Genomic DNA, 23,118 nt, shown 5'->3' on the forward strand with positions numbered 1-23,118 from the left:
TGAGCTCTTTACAACTGACACTCACACAAACAATGACTGAAGCTGGAAAGTCCGGTTTGATCATTTCTCCTCATATTCTCATCAATCATTGTCAATAGATCAGTCAAGTTGATCATCCCTGGCTTGCGTCCCATTAGCGATCATCATCTCTCCATCCAAAGCCACCTGGAAGCTTCCTCTGCTCCTATTGATCTCCTTTCAAGTTGCCATGATGATGATGTCATTCCCTGAGCACCAGGACCATGATGTCATGTTCCTCCACAAAATTCATTTGCACCGCTGTAGAAGAAGTCCAGCTCCAGTATGGCAGATCAACCGTTAACCAAAGTGGTCCTGCTGGCCTGTGGGTCCTTCAACCCCATCAACATCATGCACCTGAGGATGTTTGATCTGGCTCGAGATCACCTGGCAGACACATGTGAGTGGACAGAGACGTGATCAATTGTTAAGCATGCATTGAAATATCAAATCCAATATCTAATCCATCTCAGTCTGCAGGTCAGTTCAGTGTGGTGAGAGGCATCATCTCTCCAGTGAGCGACGCCTATAAGAAGAAGGGTCTGATCGAGGCGTGTCACCGCGTGGAGATGGCCAGACTTGCCACCGAGAGCTCAGACTGGATCTCAGTCGACCCCTGGGAGAGTTTGCAGCCCGAGTGGATGGAAACGGCTCTAGTGCTTCAGTGAGTTTGGTCTAATGGCGTTCAGATGTTATAGTTTGGACCTCAAGCACCGTGAATGAAAGAACAACAAACCATACAGAGATGCATACAGAGGCTGTTGACACTGAGCTTGTGTGCCGACCCCACAAACTACCCTCAACTAGTGCTGAGGAAGTCGTAAGTCTTGCATGAACTCGTCCCTGTGTCTCATTCAGGCATCACTATGGAGAACTGGAGGCAGCAGAGGAGCACAGAGGCCCAGGTGAGAAACATCCATACCTCCACGTATCACACTGTGACCTTCACACGCCTCCACTCTATTCATGTCACCACTGTATTCAAATGAGCTCATTACAGCAGGCGAGGCTCAAACAAGGTGTGTTTCTGGGCTGTGGCCTCATTGTGGTGTGTAGAGTCACACCATCTGATGACAGACAAGGTGCTCTGCTTGCACAACAGGAATGCACAGATGCAGATGCACAGCCTTAAGTACTTTACTGCTGTATAAGGAACATTGTGACCGACTTTTTACACTAAGTTCAACCTATGTGAATGTGTAGCGTGTGCCAAAATCCTCTGTCACAGCTCAGATGAATTTCATTATCACCTGCAGCAGCCCAGTTTACACATTTGTGACACACAGCAAAGTAAAATATGGGTCAGGCTCAGAACTTATCAATCAGTCCACACTAATCAAACTAAGATTGATTCCGTTTGTGTGTGTTCAGATGAGCCGTCACGCCTGATGTTGCTGTGTGGGGCCGACGTGCTGGAGTCCTTCGGGGTCCCTAACCTGTGGAAGCAGGAGGACATCGCCGAGATCGTGGACCGCTACGGCGTTGTCTGCATCACCCGCGACGGAAACGACCCCCACAAGTTCATCCACCAATCAGACACGCTGTGGACGCATTCAGGGAACATCCACGTGGTCCACGAGTGGGCCACCAACAAGATCTCGGCCACGCAGATGCGACGTGCGCTCCGAGGAGGTCAGAGCGTGAGGTACCTGGTGCCAGACAGCGTGGTGCAATACATCGGCCTGCACGGCCTGTACAGCGCTGAGAGCGAGCAGAAGAACGCTGAGGTCGTCCTCGCCCCCTTACAGAGATACACGGGAGCTTCTTCTAGCTGAAGAAGCTGAGGGACAACTTCTAACAAGTGCTGTGAGATGAAGATTAGGGCAGCTGTTGAATTTACATTTAAAAAGTGAGTTCGAGAAGAAAGTTATGTTCAGTAGCTCAGACATTTCCCTTGTGTGGTTTAAAGACAGTAAACCTACTGTGGACTTTAGGTGAAGAGATTTAGCAACATAGTTTCACTTTACTTTGAACATGTGTGTCTGGGGAAGTATGAAGAGTCAAAAGCATAACTCCAGCAGCTTAGAGGTGTGGTAAGCATCTCAGTTTTAAAAAGCATGTGTGTGTGTTGTGTGACATGTGTGGCTCACAATTAAGGGATCAACAACCACATGAAAGCCAAACGACATAATCATACATAATAGTGCTGAGAGATGATACATTACATTACATTACGATCATATGGCAGATGCTTTTATCCAAAGCGACTTACATTACATTACCACCCTTCGCAGAGGGGGGAGCAATTGAGGGTTCGGTGCCTTGCTCAGGGGCACCTCGGCAGGGGCTCGAACCGGCGACCCTTCGGTTCCCAAGCGGAAGCACTACCCACTGAGCCACTGCCTGATAATAACTCTTAAGACCTGGAGTCCCTTTAGATATGTAATGAGAATAATGTGATTACTTACACAAGTTTGTCCCAGTTTACTCAAACCAATATGCATTTTGTACCACGGGCAGAATTCTTCTCTGCCCCCTTCAGGCTATAAGAAAGGGAATGCACAGAATTTGTTCATAGTACTCCATGCTGTTACTGTAGGTACTGTACTCTGTCTCTCTGTCTCTGTCTCTGTCTCTGTCTCTCTGTCTCTCTGTCTCTCTCTCTCTCTCTCTCTCTCTCTCCCTCTCTCTCTCTCTCTCTCTCTCTCTCTCTCTCTCTCAGCCAGATTGATTGAGTAATGAGTCCCTTAATTACATTGAATAACATCACAGCTGATTTTCTCTGGTTTTCTAATTCTCCCTCACATTTGAATCCATCAGAAACTCTTCTCTCTAAATTCTAGATGAGTCCCAGGTGCTGGGATTTGTGGTGTCAGGTGTTTATCACAGTTTATTCACGTGTACAATCTTAAACAAACAATCTTAAACAAGTATTTCTACATGCCAGCAGCAGCTACACATGAATTCACTGCACTAATATTAGGATTAGTTCCTCGCCTTGAGTTGGGCCTTAGCATGCCTGTGTGCTAATAAGTCATGTTCCTCATTGCACAGAAAGGCGTGACACTTAAACATCAACTGTCAACATGGAACAATCAGCGTATTGAAGTCTGAGGAGGTTTGTTCTATGTTTAGAACTTCCTGGAATGGAAGTGTGTGTCTTGTCTGGCACTAATCTTGCACTCAGCTATGGGTATGATTGATTTCCAGTAAGTGTTTTGGTTTATAGATGAAGAACCGTCTCCAAATCTGTCAATACCTTTATCACAGAGGACCAAACAATACTCTCACGTTAGATCCCCTGGGTTTGTGTGCATGTACTGTATGTGAAATGAGTCTTCAGTGTATTTGGAGCTGTGACCTGTGTACTCGTCTGACACGTCTGGCCTCCGCCTCGCCACCTCCCTCTGCATTGTTCTGAGGCACTCCTCCTCCCAGCCCAGGTCTCTATAAACCTCCTGCACACCTGCACGTCAGCCCAGCAGCTCGAGGAACACTTTTTGATCACATCCCAGTCAGACTCGTCGGTCCAAACGGCTGAGAAAATGCCTGAAAGCCTGTGTGGAACATGGGAAATGATCAGCAATGTCAACTTTGAAGGCTATATGGTCGCACTGGGTAAGTCACTAATGCATGATTTCATACAATGATATACATTTAGTTAGATAATCTTTGATATAGGCACATTCAGATCATTCAGTTTTGGAAAATTCTTGCAGGAAAAACCTAAAGAATGATGAATCTGTGCTTGTGTATAGTTTTAGAAACTGCTTCCTGGAAAAACATGATCTCTTCTCCCTGCGCAGGTGTCAGCAGTGTGTTACGGAAGATCGCTCTGAAGCTCAAGCAGAAGAAAGTGATCGAGCAGCATGGGGACCAGTGCATCATCAAGACCATCAGCAGCTTCAGGACCTACACCTTCTCCTTCAAAGAGGGTCAGGAGTTTGAGGAGAGTACTAAGGGACTGGATGACAGGCACCTCAAGGTGAGCAGGAAGGGATTCAGAATCAGGAGGTGGCTGGGATTTGTGTTTTAATGGGAAAATGAAGACAAATATTGTTTTTCTCAGACTAGTGTTTTCATTTCAAACGTTCTGGTTGGTTCTTCCTTTGCAGTCACTGGTGACAAGGCAGGGGAACAAACTGGTGTGTGAACAGATGGGAGAGAAGAAGAACCGAGGTTGGAGTCACTGGATTGAAGATGATAAATTACATCTGGTGAGAATAATTTTACATGTTTTCACGATATCACGTAAATACGATAAAGAAAAGTAACTTATTCACTTCTCAGCTGTTATATTGTTATGTAATGAAGTCTTACATACTAAATATTTCTGTTATCTGTTCCCCATAGGAGCTGTGCTGTGAAAACCAAGTCTGCAAGCAGGTTTTTAAGAAGAATGTAAACTAGTGGAAGTGAAAGATTGATGATATCTGGGAGAGAAGATTCATTCAGTGATGAAAGACATTACTTGTTCGCTCCGCCACTCCAAACCCTGGGGTTCCACCCAGCTGCAACGGCGTGTGGACTTATGAGGCTTTGCTTTCTGATCTGTAACTAAGCTGCAGCTCCAAAGACTCTTCCTCTCTGTGTGTTATGGTCTCATACCACCAGGCGGCATCATTGGATCACTCTGAGCAAACACTGGTCTGTAGCTTGATTGTGCTTCTCATGGACTGAAGCAGTGACCATGTCCCTCAGGCCGGCCCTGACTTGTGCAATGTTTTTTCCTTCATATCTAATAGGCTTATTGCTTTCATTTACTGCTGGTTTATATTGACTATACTGTCCAACAGAAAATAAGATATGGGATATTTGGGATTTGCAATTGTTTCACGGAATGTTTTTGTACAATAAAGAGTTTTTCAAACAAATTCACATTGACTTCATCTTATCGTCAATACATTCTACTCTAGGATGTGATGGAATATCTAATAGACTATATTATTATATTATCGTTGAAATAGGTGGTGAAGTTTTACTATTTAGATTTTGGTATATACCTATAAAAGATGTGTATATATTCCTACAGAATATTATAGTGACATTCGAATGCCTCTGGATACTTGATCAATCAATCATCTTTGTGGATTTGATTTACATATATATGGGTTTGGGGTTCAATTCATAAAAAACTATGTTTCCATGAAGATTAAAAAAAATGTAATTAAACTAAAATAGGGTAAAAGGCTGAGGATGGTGGAGAGGTCGTGTAGGGATTGGAAGGTTCCTGTTTGGACTCTAGGCTCCTCCAGGTCAGCTGTTATTGAGCAGGTCAGCTCCTTACGTGACCTTCCCGTGTCATCAGTGTATGACCGGGTAAGTGTGAGGTCATAGAAAGGGGATTTAGACCAAAGAGCTTTATAAGTAGAGTCCAGAAATTCCAATTTTAAATAAATATTCACACCCTTTCCAGGGCCTTCTTCTTGGCATGTTTTTTCAGAGATAAGCATAAGGTTGAAGAAAATGTTCACAAGCAAGAACTTGTTGTCCAGCCCACTAATGGAGTCTAGAGTCAACTGAAGCTCTGAGCAGGCACCTGAACGCCCCATAGAACACCCAAGCAAACATCTCTCTCTTAATGAGCTCAGCAGCCTGCAGGCACAGCGACGCTCCCAGCAGCCTCCGGAGTCACGTGACACACAGAACCAAAATGGCCGCTCTCGTATTTTGACGTACAACAGCTAGCTACTTTTCTTTTTGTTTCATTCTTGGTAGAAAACTACCAAACGAGAGGCTGCGCGAAAGATCTGTCTCTCATTATCCGCTTTGCATTGGCTTACTAGTTTTTATCCCGAGGACAATCCAGGCTGACACACACTAGTTTACCGAGTTAGACTATGCATATTTAGCTCAAATCTGAAGCTAGCTAGCTGGCTCTGGCTGTGTGAAGTGAAGTAGCTGGCTAACGTAGCTGCGATGATGGAGGAGCTGAGCGCAGATGAGGTAAGATGATAAGGAAAACATGTTGAAATGGCCTCCCAGTTTAAGAAATGACCACCGGTTTAAAGACCTGTAGAGTTAAATCCAGATTAATTCGTGAGTGTGGAGTTCGCTTCTTTGTAGTTGGTTAGCCGCTACAGCTACAGAGGCCACGGAGCCACACAGCGCAGAGCTCCAACAGCGCCGCTACTCCGGGGAAACTACCATTACCTGTACGAGCTACTGTACATGAGGGGGGTTGTGATTATCTGACGGATTCGAGGGGAAAGTCGGCCATGATCGTGTTTTAATGTCACTTGCGTGTGGCTAATCTGTTAGCCACTCCACATCGCTACTGTGGCTAATCAGCTGCCTACAGTCTGTCTTATTGAACTTTATTCTAATGTAGACAATGTATTTCGTGTAACAATATGATGTGTTTACATCGTGGTGGATATTTTGGGCTGGATATCCACTGATGGAGACTCTATTCCTCCTGTGTTGTCCGGGAAACCTGCCTGCGCTAAGCTAACACATGCTAACGTTATTTTGCTAACAGCCGACAATTAGCCTGCGAGGCGACTCAGCATAAAAACACACCGGGCCACCATTGTGCAACCAGACGGGAGCCGGCCGTGTCCGCTTACCGGAGCCTCTCACAGCGTAAACATGTACCGTCAATAAGCACCCGATTCGTCACTCAAAGTCTAGTTAAACGAACCGAGCCGCTAGTGTGTGAGAGTCCGGTTGTTCTGCTCTCTTTGCTCGGCTCTGACAAAGTACATCGAGCTCGTAAATGTACCCTTGTTTTTCCATTTACACAGCCTGCGTGTTTGTTTTTCTTTTTAGGTTTGTGTTTCTCCGTAATGTAGATTCAGACTGAGGGACGGAGATGTAATGTTTCGTTTTTATTCACATTTAGTAGAAAGATTGAAGGACTCGACACGTTTGTTATCTGATGAAGGTTGATGGCGTGAGTCATTCATTCGGAGAAAGCTCAGGAGTGTGTGTTTGTCCGGTGTGTGTCGGTGCTGTTAATGTTGTTTTCGTACTTCTAACGTACCCGGGCCTCCATTTCTCCATTTCTCTGAGCCCCCTAAAGGTCAGAGCCGGAGCTTTTTTTCTCAGAGGTACTTTTCCATTCTTTCATTATGGGGTTTGCTTCTCCTAACGAACTGTAGGTGGCGCGGTTTCTGAACCCCCCCAGTACAAAGTTCCTATTCAATGATTTACATTTTTATGCTCTGTCATGAATCAAACTTCAATCCCCCTTCACCACATCCTCTATCTAAAGGGAGCAGAACCTCCCACAGGCCCCTTATTTAGCTCCAGAAAGGATGGAGACACGACCTTGGAGTGAGAGGGAGGAGGCTGCTGACATCTGTGCCACAGTAGAGTAGAGCCTAACCTTTGGAACACTAACTTCACTCTTAACAATTCAGTTAAAGGATAATAAACTGTACTGTAGAAACCTAAAGCAGCGTCTGCGTTTGACCGACACATACAAGCTTGTATGTCCTTGATGTGACCTTTCATATTTGGAGGAATGTACGCATTTGTGGGGATTTTGCAGAATAGCAGTTTCCCCATTGTGTCATTGAGACTTTTGGAGCGTCATGTAAAGAAAGGAGGCCATCTAAGGTCCCTCGGGCTGAGGCAGTGCGTCTCACTCTCAAGCAGGACGAGGAGGGAATTTAAGCATTAAGACGCACACTCATTATTTGTGGACTCTGTACCTTTCACACTTAACTTGATTTATGCCCCAGGAGCAGTGCTGGTGCTGGCACTGGACCAGATTAAACTTCTGGAGAAGCTTTTAATGGAGTTATAAACACATATTCAAATGCTTCAGTTTGTCTCAAGACTCCCATGTGGTATATTCAGTAAACTTTTGTTGAAAATCTAATAAATTGTGTTTTTTTTTTTGTCGCTCCAGATTCGCAGAAGGCGAATTGCCCGATTGGCAGGGGGACAGACTTCCCAGCCCAGCACCCCCCTCAGCACCCCCCTGACATCCCCACAGAGAGAGACCCCACCTGGACCCCTCCCAGGACCCTCAGGTGCCGTACCCCAGCCCCTGCCACCAGCTGCCTCGCAATCATTGGGTCTCAATGTCCACAGTGGCACTCCTGCCACATCCCCAATGTGCACCACCGGTAAGAACGCGATAGAAGTCAGGGCCTCAATATGATCGTGTTACTGGAGCAGAGTAATACAGCATATTTGGTTACACCATTCATGGTGTACATACACACAATTAGATTGTACATGTTGTATTTCTGTGTAAGATTTGAAAACAAGTCAGTGTTTTTGTGGACAAATCCGTCCATTCAGCTCTTGCAGTTGTCGTGATAGTGTTGTTGTTGTTCTGACGGCCTTAACAGCATGTCCTGTCTGGCTTGGAAGACAAACAAACTGGGTGAGAGCAATACTGAAGGAGACCTTGGTAGTTGTGACCTTGATATTTGGACAGCAGGACCCTGCGTGCTCACTGAATGATGTCAACACAAACGGCAGCAGCGGCTTATTGTGCTCATCAGTGTCCCAATTTGACATGAAGCTGTTGAGACAGAGAATTGAGGCTTTCACCCAAATGCTGCTCTAGTAAACAAGCAGTGAGACACAGAGGAATGCAGTAATGTGTTTATCTATATTCTTCTTCGTATAACCATTTTATGAAAGGATAGATTTGTGCAACTGTTCTATATCTATCTATAAATATCTCTATCTATCCTTTTTCCTGTAAACTGATCTCCTCTGGTAGCTTCTCTGATGGCATCATAACCAGTGACACAGTCTGTGAGGGATCACAGGGAGAAATGGGGCAAAGGTATACTGAGTTTGTTGTGTTGTGTCATTGCAGGGGTGGCATATGGAAGCCAGAGCAGCGAGGGCGTGAGCTCCCTCTCCAGCTCCCCCTCCAACAGCCTGGAGACTCAGTCCCAGAGCTTGTCTCGGTCGCAGAGCATGGACATTGACACCGCCTCCTGTGAAAAGAGGTTAGAGTCTCGCCCATCAGTCAAAGGCCTTTTGTTCGGCTCTGTAAGGGCTTCTTGTTGATGTTTAAAAGCTTTCATGCAATGTCTGCATATGAATCGTCACATGTTGGTGTCTGTATGTAGCACAGTTAAAGAATTGTATTACTAGTTTTTCATATTCATCCTCTGGAGAACTTCAAACTCAGGTTAAAGCTGAGGCTGAGCGAATGTAGACACATCTTATTAAATATTGCAAAAAATAAAGCTCTGAATATCCCAGATGGATGAGCAGTGTGGGATGGCGGATGGACCATTAAGCCTGACTGTGATTGTCTCTGTCTTGTTCCAGCATGTCCCAGGTGGATGTGGACTCAGGGATCGAGAACATGGAGGTGGAAGACAGCGATCGCAGGGAGAAGAGGAACTTGGCTGAAAAGGTAAACAGTACTGCACTTTGACCATCAGGACCAGAGTTTACTGGAAAGTAATTGGGGACTTTCCACAGCTGCAATTCTTTTAGTTTTACTTTTGATTTATTGCTTGTCACTGTATGAAAGATTATTCCATTGCTACTGTATTTGTCAGGATATAATTCACACTTAATCCTCTTCCTATCTCATGGATATTTGTTGTGTTCCATTGTACTAATTTAAAGGCCGACAGATCGTGACCCACTTTGTTTTGCTCCTCAGGAAACCTCTGCAAACTCTGACGTGTCTGAAGAACAGGCTCTGCAACTCATTTGTAAGGTCCTCCGCGTATCGTGGAAGGAGCAGGACAGAGATGTCATCTTTCTCCCAATGCTGGCCACCGAGTTCCACCAGAACCCTAAAGACGGTCCGTCACCCAGCACTCTCCTTCTGTCCCACACAATAAAAAGCTGAACAATCTAGGCCTAGGTCTGTCAAGTCGACTGTTGATTGATCTCTCTCTCTCTCTCTCTCTTGTAGTATACTCTGACTTCAAAGACCTGATTGGCCAGATCCTGATGGAGGTCTTGATGATGTCCACCCAGTCACGCGTCCACAACCCCTTCGCCAGCTTGACCGCCACCTCTCAGCCAATCGCAGCAGCCAAATCCCCTGACCACCGCCTGACGCTGGTGCAGCCCTCCAGCCAAGGCGGCAGCCCCATGGGCCCCAGTGCCGGCTCGTTTGGAGCCAGCTCTCTGTCCAGGCAAGGATTCAAACACCTGATTAAGACCTTTGACAGGAAAAGAGTAGATTAGCTCTCATTTAAACTGACCTTGTGTGAATGTTGTTGTTTATTTATGAGGGTTTCTTTGGTGCTGTGTGATTGGGAGCTCCCATGTGGTTTTCCATGATTTCACTTTGATCTGTTGTGTTTTTGAAGACTTGCTCATTGTTGGTGGATGATCTTTGCCAATCATCTCTCACAATATTGTCCACAGTCTGTACGGGTGTAGCCCACACCCAATGGCTCTGATCGCAGCCAGGACGACCTCCTCATCTCTCCCCACCCCGACTCCTCCCTCTATGCCCTCCACCCCCTCCACCCCGTCCACTCCCTCTACCCCTCAGTTTGTCGTTCCCCCCAGCCCGCCTGCTATTGCCATTCCGAGACACTCCCTCAACACCCCGTCTGCCCCAATGCCCATCTCCCAGCGCTACCGGCCGTACTCCGTCACCTCTCCGTGGGGGATTCCTCCCCCCTCCCCCTCTAGCCCGGGCCAAAGAGGATTTGGCCCCTTTGGACCCTCTGCCAGCCCTTTAGGTCCTGCTGTCCCCCCAAACACCCCGGTTCCCCTGCCCCCTCTCAGCCCTCAGGCCCTCTCCCACAGCTCAGCCAGACCTCGCAACAACACCTCCCCCCCTCCCCCTCCTATGGTGCCTCCCTCTCCCAGGTTGAGAACCAGACAAGCTACCGTTCCTCATGGGATCCCAGCATCTAGGTATCTCCTCAGCCATCTGCATGCCAGTGTGGTGCCGCACGAACGACCCAACTTAACCTTTAACCATTTGCAGCCCGATTAACCGATTTAACAGAGGCACTGAAAGGAAATGAGTTTTGCTGCGTTTCTCGCTTTTACCTTAAAATTCCATTAACATTGTTTACTGTTACCATCTAAGTAACCTGGAGATGATTTCCAAACAGTTAGACAAGTTCAACATTTTAGCATTTGTAAATGTGTGCATCATTCCTGAATTGTAACCCTAATACTAAACATAACACTAAATCATTTTCTACCATCATCATCTGTAGATCTAGAGAGTTTCTACCAACACGCATGTTTAAAAAAAGAAACTAACCTTTATTCAGAGGATTTGAGCTTTTGCTTCACTGACCTGCTAACGACACAGTGACTGATGGTGACGTGACGCTCGGCTCTGATTGATGTGACAGCGTGCTGCAGGCAGACTGGCATGATGGGCTCGTATGTAATGAAGCTGCTCTGTAAGCCAGCATGCAGACTTCTAGCAGCTCTTTCCTTTCTTCTCTCCTGTTTTCTTGTGATTTCGTTCCATTCCACTGCGATTTTCAGTTGCGGTCATTATTTTTTATTTACATTCTGTCTCCCCCGCTTGCTCACTCCCCCCCCCCTCCTCTCATCGCCATTGGTAGCCCCTTGTCGTTGCTGTTCTTTGCCCTCTCTGACATGTCTCAGGACAGCAGCGACGAAGACTCTGAGGAGGAGGAGGATTTTTCACGGGTTCAGTTTGGGTCCAGGTACACCGCTGCACGGTGTGTGTTTCCCTTTGTTTGTGTGTGTGTTTGCTCAGGTACGGGCCAGCTGCATGCTCCAGCGGGCTCGGGTGGCTTGCCACTAACAGCGCACAAACACGGCAGGGTAGAAACTCATGGCGCCGCTCCGTCAGGGTCCCTCAGCTGTGAGACGACAGAACACGGTGCTGTCAGGTTTAGGTAGAGCCTCAACCGGAATATTGAGACTTTTCCCGGTCATGTGGTTCCTATTTAGTGTTTAAATCTGTTGACGGGCAGTGGATGAATTTAAGCGATAACTTCTGGTAGAGGTTTTGTGTTTGTGTTTGTCTTGCTTGATGTAGTTTGGTTCCAGTCCTGTATCACCCTGCTGTTCAGGAAAGACAAGACAGTTATGTTGTTTTGCACATTCTAGACTAATTATTCCTATTCATCCTCACATGCCATGCAAATCCAGAGAACATGGGCAGGGAGGAGGAGATTCTCTTATCAAAGCACGTTTGTGATTCTGCTAGGTCAAGTGCATCGCAGGTTAAGTGAGTGTGTGTGTGTGTCCTCAGTTCAGTTTGCATTTGGTGTTATTGTTGTAACTAATCTGCACTGGTGATTGAATACTTGTTCTCAACAAATGGTTGTATATTCTGTCAGCATTTTCTAACTGAGTCATGCAGATTATATTTGGAGCTTGCAGAGCAGCAGTAGTAGCCGCAGGCTGGGAGAGGTGACATTCATGCATCGCCTGCGTACTTAGAATAAATAACGTGACTAATGAGAGTGTGTGCAGAGGTTTGTTTGTGCTATGAAGCTCATATCTAGACATCTGGCTATCAGAGCTAACTTACCACTAACAGCAAATCAACCTCCTGCCACCTTTTTATCACCTAAATGTGGCGAGGGAAGTCCTGTTACCTGCTTCACAGTATTTCTTACAACAAAGTAAACGGCGTTGTTTGGTTTTTAACGGCACTGAGATGCTGCCTGATTTGCAGGGCTGTCACTAATGCCTTTATGTTTTCTTCCCAGGACCGCGAGAAGACTTGCTTGTTCTCCATACGTCCGTGATAACGTTACGTGCTGTCGCTGTCGTCTCTCTGCTGCCTGTCTGTGATCTTAACCAGCGTCCGTCTCTCCCCCCTATGCAGTCTCGGCGCGTGTGGAGGAGGGGGGATGTCCTGCGATTCATCCAGCGACCGCTTCACCATTGAAACATGCAAAGAGACGGAGATGCTGAACTACCTCATTGAGCGTTTCGACAGTGTTGGCATGGAGGAGAGGAAAGCTCCCAAGGTTTGCTGCTGCCGCCTACAAAGCAACAAGAATGTCTCTATCTAGGAACTGAGAAGACTGTCAGAGTTTAGTGTTAGCCTCTGTTCAAAGATGACCTCCAAGGGTTAAATTATGAGCTCATCTGAGTCTCACTGACCCTCCTCATAGTAGTCATGTTATCTTACTCCTTATTACGTCTAAGGTAAACACCCATGTTGTGCTTCTCTGCCTGGCACAGAAGCTGGCTGTCGGAATCTGTGAAACTGTCGACGGCCCTCCTCACTCCTCCTTAAGTGTTTTCTCCTTCTCTCCCTCAGATGTGCAGCCAACCAAATATCAGCCAGCTTCTCAGCAACATTCGCTCTCAGTGTATTTCCCACGTCGCCCTGGTCCTGCAAGGCACCCTGACCCAGCCCAGGTCAGCGAGACATCCAGAGACTTTGAGGCTTTGTCTTTATTGCTCTGCTCCTCTTCCTCTTCTTCTCTCAGATTCAGAGTCTCCATAGCAACTATTCTGTCACCTCACTGTCGCACCTTTTTTTTTTTCCCTTCCCCTCCCTCTCTCTGCTCTCCCCATCTTCACCACACACAGGAACCCTCTTCAGCAATCTCTGCTCATACCTTATATGTTGTGCCGGAACCTTCCCTATGGCTTTATTCAGGAACTGGTGCGAATTACCCACCAGGAGGAAGAAGTGTTCAGACAGGTGAGAGGCCCGTCCTCCTCCACAGCCCACTCACACTCACCGGGGCTGTGCTGGAGCCGCAGACACACAAACATAAACACTCTCACATTTACACCTAGGGGCACTTTAGTCTTTCCCGTCCTGCCAAATTAAATCTGTGTGGAACTACAGCAGACTGATTTCATCCCAATGCTGGTTTTGTGTATTCCTGGGTCTTTATTGTGTACGTGACGAGCTCAGACACTTTGCTAAGGGCGCTCTGTCTCGAAAATACCTCTGTCTGGTGTGATGCTGTATTCTAATGTGAATCTGTGTTTTATCTTTGGACGTTCCTCCTCCTTCTGTCTGTCTTTGTCCCTCAGATCTTCATCCCTGTTCTCCACGGGCTGGCTCTGGCCGTAAAAGAATGTTCCTTTGACAGTGATAATTTTAAATTCCCTCTCATGGTAAGGAATCCTGGCCCTGCCTCACACCTACCGAGGGGAGACAGATGGGAAATGAAGCAGCGCCGACTCTGACACGTCTGTATTTATGTCCTCTTCTTTCTATTTTTACAGGCATTAGCTGAGCTCTGTGAAATCAAGTTTGGAAAGACTCACCCAATGTGCTATTTGGTGAGTGTGCAGTACGGTGGCACTGTAACCACAGACACACAGACACACACACACTCTTATCTATTATATTACATGCTTAATTAACATTTACTTGAGAAAACCATTTTAGACGTGTTGCATTCCAGGATGTTTAGGGTTTCTGTGTTTAGGGTTTAGGGGATGTTTAGGGTTTCTGTATCTGATCCGTTCCTTTGTGTCCTGGCCTTGTGTCCTGGCCTCTGTTGTGTGTGTGTGTAGGTAACATCAGTGCCCCTGTGGTGTCCTAAACCTCTGAGCCCCGGCTGTGGCAGAGAGATCCAGAGACTGTCCTACCTGGGAGCCTTCTTCAGCCTGTCTGTCTTTGCTGAAGATGATGTGAGTCTCATTCAGTCAAGTGATAAAAGACAGAATGCAATCTGCAATCTAAAAGTGTAACTGCTGAAAAATGATGAATAATGAGTGAATGAAAAGTGTTTAAATCTTTCCCTTAGACCAAAGTTGGAGACAAGTATTTCTCTGGTCCTGCCATCACCATGGAGAACACCCGAGTGGTCAGCCAGTCTTTGCAGCACTACCTGGAGTCAGCAAGGGTACGGCGTCCATGCTGCTGCTGCTGCTTCATGTCTTTTAAAGGCTTCATTTGTTCTGAATGTGGACTAATGTGTTTCCCTGTTGTGTTGTCTTCCTCAGGGCGACCTGTTCAAAGTCCTTCATAACATCTTATTAAATGGAGAAACACGCGAGTTAGCGCTTAATTACATGGCAGCTTTAGTCAACTATAATGTGAAAAAAGCTCAGATGCAGGTGAGTTAAATGTCAACTCTTCCTCACAAGTTTAGAATGACCAATTATCACATTAGAGCAGAAAGGACAGCACACATAATCACCTCATTGTTTCTCGGTCATGCTAAGAACATTTAGGATCACATACATGCATCTGTGTTGCTATGTTGGAGCCGATTGTTCTGAATTCCCCCTCTTGTTTGTTTCAGACCGACGATAAGCTTGTGTCGACAGACGGCTTCATGCTCAATTTCCTCTGGGTGCTGCAGCAGCTGAGCATGAAGATCAAACTGGAGACAGTGGACCCTTACTACATTTTCCACCCACGCTGTCGCCTTGTGGTGAGCCTAGAGGAGACGCGCCTGAAGGCCACCATGGAGGAGCTGAAGAGCTGGCTGACTGAACTGCGTAAGTGTGAGGGGAATGGAAACAGAGGAATGATTTGTATGCAAGAGTTTGTCTAAATGTACATCACATTGAAGCACCGCCATTTTGAGAAGTGCATGACGTAGAGACGAACCATTTTGAATGTTTAATCGGCCCTGAGTGATGAATCACCGTGGCAGACTTGTGAATTATTCAGTAGTGATGGAATTAATCTCAGATGAATCATCTTTGTTACTGATTCAATATTAATTTGTGCCTGTGCTTCATTTAGAATGTTGATCTGCCCCGACACTGCAGATACAGATTAGAACTGAATATCATGAAATATGAAATCCTTCAAAACATCCAGTGATAATAATCTGTCAAGTTGTATTTAACATTAAAGTCAGTGTGTGTGTGTGTGTGTGTGTATGTATTTAATATCATTCTTGTGTTTACATAAACAGATGAAGATCCTACCAAGTTTTCTGAACCCAAGTTCCCCACCGAGTGTTTCTTCTTGACGCTGCATACCCACCATTTGTCCATCCTGCCAGGCTGCAGGCGTTATATCCGCAGGTTACGGGCCATCAGAGAACTCAACAGGTACGCACACACACACGCACAGAGAGAGAACGCCTCACGGTCACTTCATGTGTCTTAACGCCTTTGTTTCCCATCCTAGGACTGTAGAGGAGCTGAAGAACAGTGAAAGCCAGTGGAAAGACTCTCCGCTGGCCAGTAGACATAGAGAGATGCTGAAGCGATGCAAAACCCAGCTCAAGGTCAGTTTAACATCCATGTGAATGCAGACACAGTCTCTCCCTCACTGATCCATTAGGCCATGATGAATGCTTTAGAGATGCTCACTTGCAGATCGTCTATCTCTCAGTTTAATTTATTATGGCTTTAGTGAGATTGTGCCCTGTGCTCTGAGGGTGAAATGTGCAGGATGCAGCAGGAGAGCATATCTACAGGGATGTAATGCTGATTGTGTGTGACTTGGTCCGGGCAGAAACTGGTGCGGGCCAAAGCTTGTGCTGACGTGGGCCTTCTGGATGAGAACCTGCTGCGCAGATGTCTGCAGTTCTACAGTACAGTCATTCAGCTCATTCTCCGCATGGTCGACCCTGCCTACCCCGAGTGAGTCTCAGCACCGCGGAAAGAAACGCTGCCGTTTGTTTGTGTGATGTCCTCTCCACGGCATCGCACAAAGACCAGATTCTTTCAATTCTGTGTCATGGCAGAATTGTTCCATATTGTGTGTCTCATCTGAATTGTGTTCCCCTCCTCAGCATGACCCTGCCACTGACCCCAGAGATCCCCAAAAGCTTTGCTGCTCTGCCTGAGTTCTACATTGAAGATGTGGCTGAGTTTCTGCTTTTCATTGTACAGTGAGTTCCTCCTTTCAACTTGGTGATGGCTCATAATCTCAGAGTTCAGTCTCTCCAGTGTTTCCATCCATATAGGAGTGAAGTCTCAGTATGATTAGACCTGTCTCATCCATGTCTCCCTCCTTCCTCTCCCTCTCTCATTCAGGTATTCTCCCCAAGTTTTATATGAGCCATGTGTCCAGGACATCGTTACCTTCTTGGTGGTGTTCATCTGCAGCCAGAACTACATCAGGAACCCTTACCTTATTGCCAAGCTGGTGGAGGTGCTGTTTGTCACCAACCCTGCTGTGCAGCCACGCACCCAGCGATTCTCTGAAATGATGGAGAACCACCCGTTGGCTGTCAAACAGCTGGTCCCTGCCCTCATGAAGTTCTACACTGGTGAGCTCCACAAGATGAAGATCCTATATCTATAGATAATATCGTCTGTTCTACTTCTTATGTTGGGTAATCTCTAAGCTGCAGACATGAGGGTGTGACACTTCTGCTCTGTTCCCCTTAGATGTTGAGCATACTGGAGCCACCAGTGAGTTCTATGATAAGTTCACTATACGGTACCATATCAGCACCATCTTCAAGAGCCTGTGGCAGAACATCGGCCATCACGGCACCTTCCTGGAGGAATTCAAGTGAGTTTGCCTTCAACAAAGAATCGGCCTCTCCATTCCGGTCAAGTGATCCTTTTTAGAATTGATTGTCCTGCAGTCGGACTCCAGTTTGAACCGCACCTCCGCCTGCTTCCTCTCCTCGCAGCTCCGGCAAGCAGTTTGTGCGCTACATCAACATGCTGATTAACGACACCACCTTCCTGTTAGACGAGAGCCTGGAGTCCCTGAAGCGCATCCACGAGGTTCAAGAAGAGATGAAAAATAAGGAGCAGTGGGACCAGCTGCCCAGGGTCAGCGAGCAACAAAGAAAAGGATTTCAAATGTTTTCAGTCAGCACAGCCATTGTTAAGCTTATGTAGTACAAACAGAAATAAAACAATGCAGGAGAAACATGTAAAGCAAATGCAGCAGTGAAACAAATGTTCTGCTGCACCTTATTCAAGATCACAGGGAACTCTCCAGAACTTTATACTGGGAGATCTCACAGCTATCAGCAAAATATAAAAAATGAAATCGATCAAAAACTATTTTCTCCTTCCTCCCTCCCTCCAGGAGCAGCAGCAGAGCCGCCAGTCCCAGCTCACGCAGGACGAGCGTGTGTCTCGCTCCTACCTGGCTCTGGCCACAGAGACGGTGGACATGTTCCACATCCTCACCAAGCAGGTCCAGAAGCCTTTCCTCAGACCTGTAAGTGCTAGCGCCCCCCTCTGGATGTCTGCAGAAATGCTCCTACTTACTCAGCACATATTCTCAATGTGCCACAGAGGCCCGATGCTCTGCAGGTTTACAGTCCAGCTCAGCCAGAGCCCAGGGGCGAGTCAGGCCGGTGCTGTGTGTGTGTGTGTGTGTGTGTGTGTGTGTGTGTGTGTGTGTGTGTGTGTGTGTGTGTGTGTGTGTGTGTGTGTGTGTGTGTGTGTGTGTGTGTGTGTGTGTGTGTGTGTGTGTGTGTGTGTGTGTGTGTGTGTGTGTGTGTGTGTGTGTGTGTGTGTGTGTGTGTGTGTGTGTGTGTGTGTGTGTGTGTGTGTGTGTGTGTGTTGGGCTGTAAACCTGCAGACTCTCAGGATGTTCTGGGTCGAACGTGTTATGTAGCATAACATGGTGTCCTAAACAGTTTGGTCCTCTGTTTCCAGGAGCTGGGGCCTCGCCTAGCAGCCATGTTGAACTTTAACCTCCAGCAGCTCTGTGGGCCTAAGTGTCGTGACCTGAAGGTGGAGAACCCTGAGAAATACGGCTTTGAGCCCAAGAAGCTCCTAGACCAGCTGACTGACATCTATCTGCAGCTGGACTGTGCTCGCTTTGCAAAGGCGATAGCAGACGACCAGGTTGGTACCAAAGTTAAGGAATAGTCACTAACATCACCAGTCAAAGATGGATTCATTCTACTGGGAATAGAATGAATACTTCCTGACTAAACAAAGAGAATGCAAGTGGTGGATTAGTTCAGGATAATGATGTTCTGGTCACAAGGGAAAGCTACAGGCAGCGTAGTGACGGATCATCACAGTCATGGTGTAGCAGCCTCACAGACATGAGCATGAATGGTTTGTTGTACTTGATGAATGTTATTCAGTGTTATTCACCCTGTCGCTGCTTTTCAGTGATGTGTGTAAAACCAGCTCATCTTGTGGTGGAGTCACATTCTGGAGTGTTTATGGGAGGAATTACAAATCAGTGAACACTTACTAGGACCTAGATGATGCTTGTTGACGATGTCATTTTTGTTTTGTTTTCTACTGAAAGAGCTGTGAAGTCTACACTCAACCTAAACGGCCCTTATAATATGAAACAAAGTGTGTTGAATGTCTTTAATATTCAGGATGACACATTCGAAAGGTAACAAATAGTGATATCTTTCTTAAGACGGTCCTCTACTGCAGATTCCTTAAATACAGAACAGAAATAAACGCAACACCTAGATTAGAGGAAATGTGTACAGGTCCTTGCAACACAGGGCCATGCATCGCCACACTGAGACATGAGGTGATAGTGGTGGATGACCTCACAGCGATGGGCCTCAGCATCTCACCACAACATCTTCCCTGCCCATACCATTACCACAACACTTCCATTGGAACACATTGATTGTGATGCCGAGCTGCAGACCCTGGTAGAGCTGGCGAGCCTCAGCTGTGCCTGTGGCCTCAGACGATCCTCCAGGTGGAGAGGTCCGATGCAGCCGTCCTGGGCTGGCGTAGTCACACTTGGTTTGCGGTTGTGAGGCTTGTTGGCTGAACTTACAAAATCCCTGAACGTTGTGGAGGTGGCTCACGGTGGAGACATGAACACCCCGTTACTCTGGCAACAGCTCTTCTGGACATTCCTGCAGTCTGCATGCCCACTGCTCCATCTCTTTAACTCATGAGGCATCTGTGGCATGGTGTTGACCAACAAAGCTCTATTCAACACTTTAGGGTGGCCGTTTATTGACCCCAGCATAAGGAAGACCAGTGGAGTAATGTTGTGTAGGAGATAGATTAACTTGTCACTGATATAAACAATTTGTGGGCAAATTTTGAGAGAAGTAAGATCTTTGAGGGAGAAATTGAACAGAAAAAATCTTTATGGTATAATTTAGACCAATTGTTTACGTTTCCTTTCTTCTGTTTGCAGCGCTCGTACAGCCGAGAGCTTTTTGAGGAGGTGATCTCCAAGATGAGGAAAGCTGGCATCAAGTCCTCCATCGCCATTGAAAAATTCAAGCTGCTATCGGACAAGGTGGAGGAGATAGTCGCCAAGAACTCTCAGTCTGAAATGGACTACAGTGATGCGCCCGATGAGTTCAAAGGTCAGTTCAAGGCAGTTTTACATTGTGAAAAGGACCTTAGTGAGTCTTACTGTGTAATTAGTGTGAAAATCTTAAGATGTATTACAAATTTAACAGTGAGATCTGGAAGGTGAGGAAGACTCATCGATGGTCACACACCTCAGCAAACGTCTTATTTGTGCGTACTCGGGTGCTGAAACCCAGCTGGGGTCTGATCCCGGGTCAGCCGGTGCAGACAGGACGGATCTCCAGCGGCCTCTGTCACCGCACAATTCCAGACATTTGCGGGGGCTTTGGCAGCTCATGGAGGTCACGTAGACAGCTTAGAGCAAGGCTATCCTATAACCGCAGACTTAATATAATCTAGAAAGGGAACGTGGCCCACATTCCAACTTTGAAAGCCACATATGCCAACCCACCCAGCACACTGGGTGGAAGCGTGCCATACATGAAGCTGGGGTGTCAGATTCCTCTGTGGGCAGAGTCGCCCACACCGGGTTTTATTTTTAGGCAGGAAACACACACACAAGTCCAACTGTAACAACCTTGTGACATTTCAATATAGGGCAAACATATCCGTACCATTTCCGTTTTTATATACGTTGTATTTCAGCAATATTTCATGCAAATTTCCGAAGCCTTGGCTCATAAACTAAACTTGGCGCTGACAACTGAGTTTCATTGGTTATTGCTGCCAGTGTTTGGGTCCTAAACATGTCTACCGCTGTTCCGACAGACCCTCTGATGGACACACTGATGACTGACCCTGTGATGCTGCCCTCGGGGAACATCATGGACCGATCCATCATCCTGCGCCACCTGCTCAACTCCCCCACTGATCCTTTCAACCGACAGCCGCTTACGGAGAGCATGCTGGAGTCAGGTAATCACAGCACAGCGCCGCTTCATTAGAAAACCCGTATTTATCCAGCTGGTATCTGGCAATCAGCTGGTTTTTAATTCATTTATATTTATACGTGAAGCCGTATTAAAATTCAGTGTCACCTGCTTGTTGATTTATCCTTGTCTGATTGCTGCCACTCACGTTCTGTTCTCCTTCTTTGTTCAGTCCCTGAACTGAAGGAGAGGATCCACGCATGGATGAAAGAGAAGCAGGGCGGGCGGTTCATCTAAGCTCTCTGATCTGCTCTCCATCATTAAGGGAGCCGAGTCTGAATTGCCTGAATTCAACGTCACCTCTACTCACAACAATAGAACATTTTGGATTGAAACATAGAAGCCTGATTTGATTTTTTTTTATCCTCATTTGTCTCAGACCATAGCTATGGTTCTAAAAACGAAACATAATAAAGTTAAAACTTTTACATTTTGTTTTCTCATGGGTTTGTGTATATATATCAAAATATATACATATATTTAACAAGAGTTAGTGCATTATAATGCTGAGAAAATAAGTTTCTACCACCAACAGGTCAACCAGCAAGGTGCATTCAGTTATTTTATTGATCAATTTCCTTTACTGTTCTCATTTGTTTTGTAATAATGTGTATGAAGGCTTAATTAAAGGCTTTTAATTATGGCGGGAGGGGCAATACATTTGGGAGAGTCGGGGTGGGAACTGATAAAATTGCTATTTCTGACTTTCTTTATCAAGACTGTGACAAAGACAAGCTTGAGTACACGTAATGTATGGCGGTAATTGTAGAGCTAACAAAAATGGGTGCATTGGTTTGTTGAAGACAGAGCTCAGAAAAACAAATTTCCATTCAAAGTTGTAGCTCAGACGTAAACTTAACCCTAAAAGTCAGCTTCTTTCGAGTACAGTGGGAAGTTCAGCAGTGATTTACCAGAATCTGATCAGTTGTTTCTTTGTAGTCGCCTAGTCCCCTGCTGACTTTGACAAAGACTGAATTTACTTGTTGTGTGTGCATGGCCTCAAGTCCAGAACCTCCTAAGCGCCTCATGGACTAATAACTCTCTTTGTGGTGAAGTAAACAAATTTGAGAGAATGTAGCATGACAGGAACACCGTTGTAGGAGCACACCATTAAAAAGTCTGTTCTTCAGAACCACCAACATCTCACCTCAAGATGGTCTCTCTCAAAGCGCACTGTACCTAACTCGACCTTGCTGACCTTAACTGTACAGGAAATGATTTTCCTTTAACCACATACCTGTTTTGGAAGCTGAGATTTTGAACTGAAATAAATGATGATGCACAAATGTTCTCAACTTTTTTGTTTCCCCCTCATTCGTCTGTGTTTGCTTGGGCCGCTTTGGCCGGTGAATATGTTTTCCCAGATGGGTGAGCTTAGTCATTGTTGTCCTGTAAATGTACTAATGGATTAGACCTGGCAACCGCCCAGTTTAACTTGCAAGATTTAAACGTACAGTGTATAATAATGACTAGGCTGGAACCATTTTACACAAATTTTACTCTGCAAGAATAGATTTAACATTATCCAAAGATCTACAGTGGCATTAAATCAAAACTTGGGGGGAAATATGAATGGAAAAATAGGAAGAGACAGTGAATGTGTTCCAGAAATCAATTATTAATCCTTTTACAACAGTGTGGGAGTGAACATTGGACAGATCAGGATCTTAAACGTATACAATTTTTACTTATGGTTGAATGAAATTCTGTTTCTCATTCAAATAGATACGTACATCCCCTTATATGAGGAAGTTTTGGTGTCCTTTTGCATCTGTTCTTTCCCTGGCTGTGACACAGTCGGCTTTTTATTATGTAGAATTTATATTTCTGTGCAACAATTGACCACCATAAAACTAACATGGGCTAACTGATGTTGATTTTTGACTTATCTTTGATTGACTTTCGTCATGTTGGAATTTACATTCAATATACACAGCCATACCTCCGTTTGTTGTCTTTGGTTAGTATCGGTATTTGGCATTAAAATGTCTAAACAAAAATATGTTACATGTTAAAAAAAGTGATCTGTTCCTGCATCTACAGTTTGGGGAATAATGTAAATTACGTGCATTATTTCTTTTTATTTCTTCAAACACGGGTCACATAGTGGAAAGGTTCCATGTTTGCTCGCTGGGTGGCGCTGTTTGCGGTGACCCTGTGGTGTTGCGGTCACAGCGGAGCGGGGAGCGGTGCTAGAAAGCCTGCAGTGTGGCGTCACGTC

At 45.9% G+C, this 23,118-nt stretch overlaps 3 protein-coding genes across 6 annotated transcripts; all 3 read left to right on the top strand.

Annotated features, from left to right (window-relative positions):
- The first annotated feature begins 155 nt into the window (after window positions 1-155).
- Window positions 156-1,807, top strand: LOC143010816 (nicotinamide/nicotinic acid mononucleotide adenylyltransferase 1-like). Of its 3 annotated transcripts, none has more exons than XM_076163359.1 (4): window positions 156-418; window positions 499-682; window positions 877-909; window positions 1,331-1,807. In XM_076163359.1, the coding sequence occupies exons 1-4, from the start codon at window positions 304-306 to the stop codon at window positions 1,791-1,793; spliced, it is 795 nt and encodes a 264-aa protein (XP_076019474.1). In that variant the 5' UTR covers window positions 156-303; the 3' UTR covers window positions 1,794-1,807. The 3 variants fall into 3 exon arrangements, with proteins under 3 accessions (XP_076019474.1, XP_076019473.1, XP_076019475.1); XM_076163358.1 differs by having other exon boundaries at window positions 877-906; window positions 1,292-1,807; XM_076163360.1 differs by lacking the exons at window positions 499-682; window positions 877-909 and having other exon boundaries at window positions 1,390-1,807.
- Window positions 1,808-3,417: 1,610 nt separating this feature from the next.
- rbp7a (retinol binding protein 7a, cellular) lies at window positions 3,418-4,836 on the top strand. The gene is made up of 4 exons (XM_076163361.1): window positions 3,418-3,576; window positions 3,765-3,943; window positions 4,074-4,175; window positions 4,312-4,836. The coding sequence occupies exons 1-4, from the start codon at window positions 3,504-3,506 to the stop codon at window positions 4,366-4,368; spliced, it is 411 nt and encodes a 136-aa protein (XP_076019476.1). The 5' UTR covers window positions 3,418-3,503; the 3' UTR covers window positions 4,369-4,836.
- Window positions 4,837-5,579: 743 nt separating this feature from the next.
- Window positions 5,580-22,192, top strand: ube4b (ubiquitination factor E4B, UFD2 homolog (S. cerevisiae)). Of its 2 annotated transcripts, XM_076163357.1 has the most exons (29): window positions 5,580-5,904; window positions 7,817-8,036; window positions 8,744-8,879; window positions 9,208-9,295; window positions 9,551-9,695; window positions 9,809-10,034; window positions 10,270-10,770; window positions 11,442-11,561; window positions 12,683-12,827; window positions 13,124-13,224; window positions 13,399-13,513; window positions 13,855-13,938; window positions 14,050-14,106; window positions 14,344-14,460; window positions 14,577-14,675; window positions 14,776-14,889; window positions 15,078-15,276; window positions 15,702-15,840; window positions 15,920-16,019; window positions 16,250-16,377; window positions 16,530-16,628; window positions 16,774-17,009; window positions 17,131-17,257; window positions 17,382-17,526; window positions 17,789-17,923; window positions 18,367-18,558; window positions 19,847-20,021; window positions 20,737-20,883; window positions 21,070-22,192. In XM_076163357.1, the coding sequence occupies exons 1-29, from the start codon at window positions 5,878-5,880 to the stop codon at window positions 21,132-21,134; spliced, it is 4,182 nt and encodes a 1,393-aa protein (XP_076019472.1). In that variant the 5' UTR covers window positions 5,580-5,877; the 3' UTR covers window positions 21,135-22,192. The 2 variants fall into 2 exon arrangements, with proteins under 2 accessions (XP_076019472.1, XP_076019470.1); XM_076163355.1 differs by lacking the exons at window positions 10,270-10,770; window positions 11,442-11,561 and having other exon boundaries at window positions 5,581-5,904.
- The last annotated feature ends 926 nt before the right edge of the window (window positions 22,193-23,118 follow it).

Source organism: Genypterus blacodes, unplaced genomic scaffold (assembly GCF_046128005.1).
Source record: "Genypterus blacodes isolate CSIRO-AG114 ecotype Tasmania unplaced genomic scaffold, CSIRO-AGI_Gbla_v1 ptg000131l_1, whole genome shotgun sequence".
NCBI classification, from domain to species: domain Eukaryota; kingdom Metazoa; phylum Chordata; class Actinopteri; order Ophidiiformes; family Ophidiidae; genus Genypterus; species Genypterus blacodes.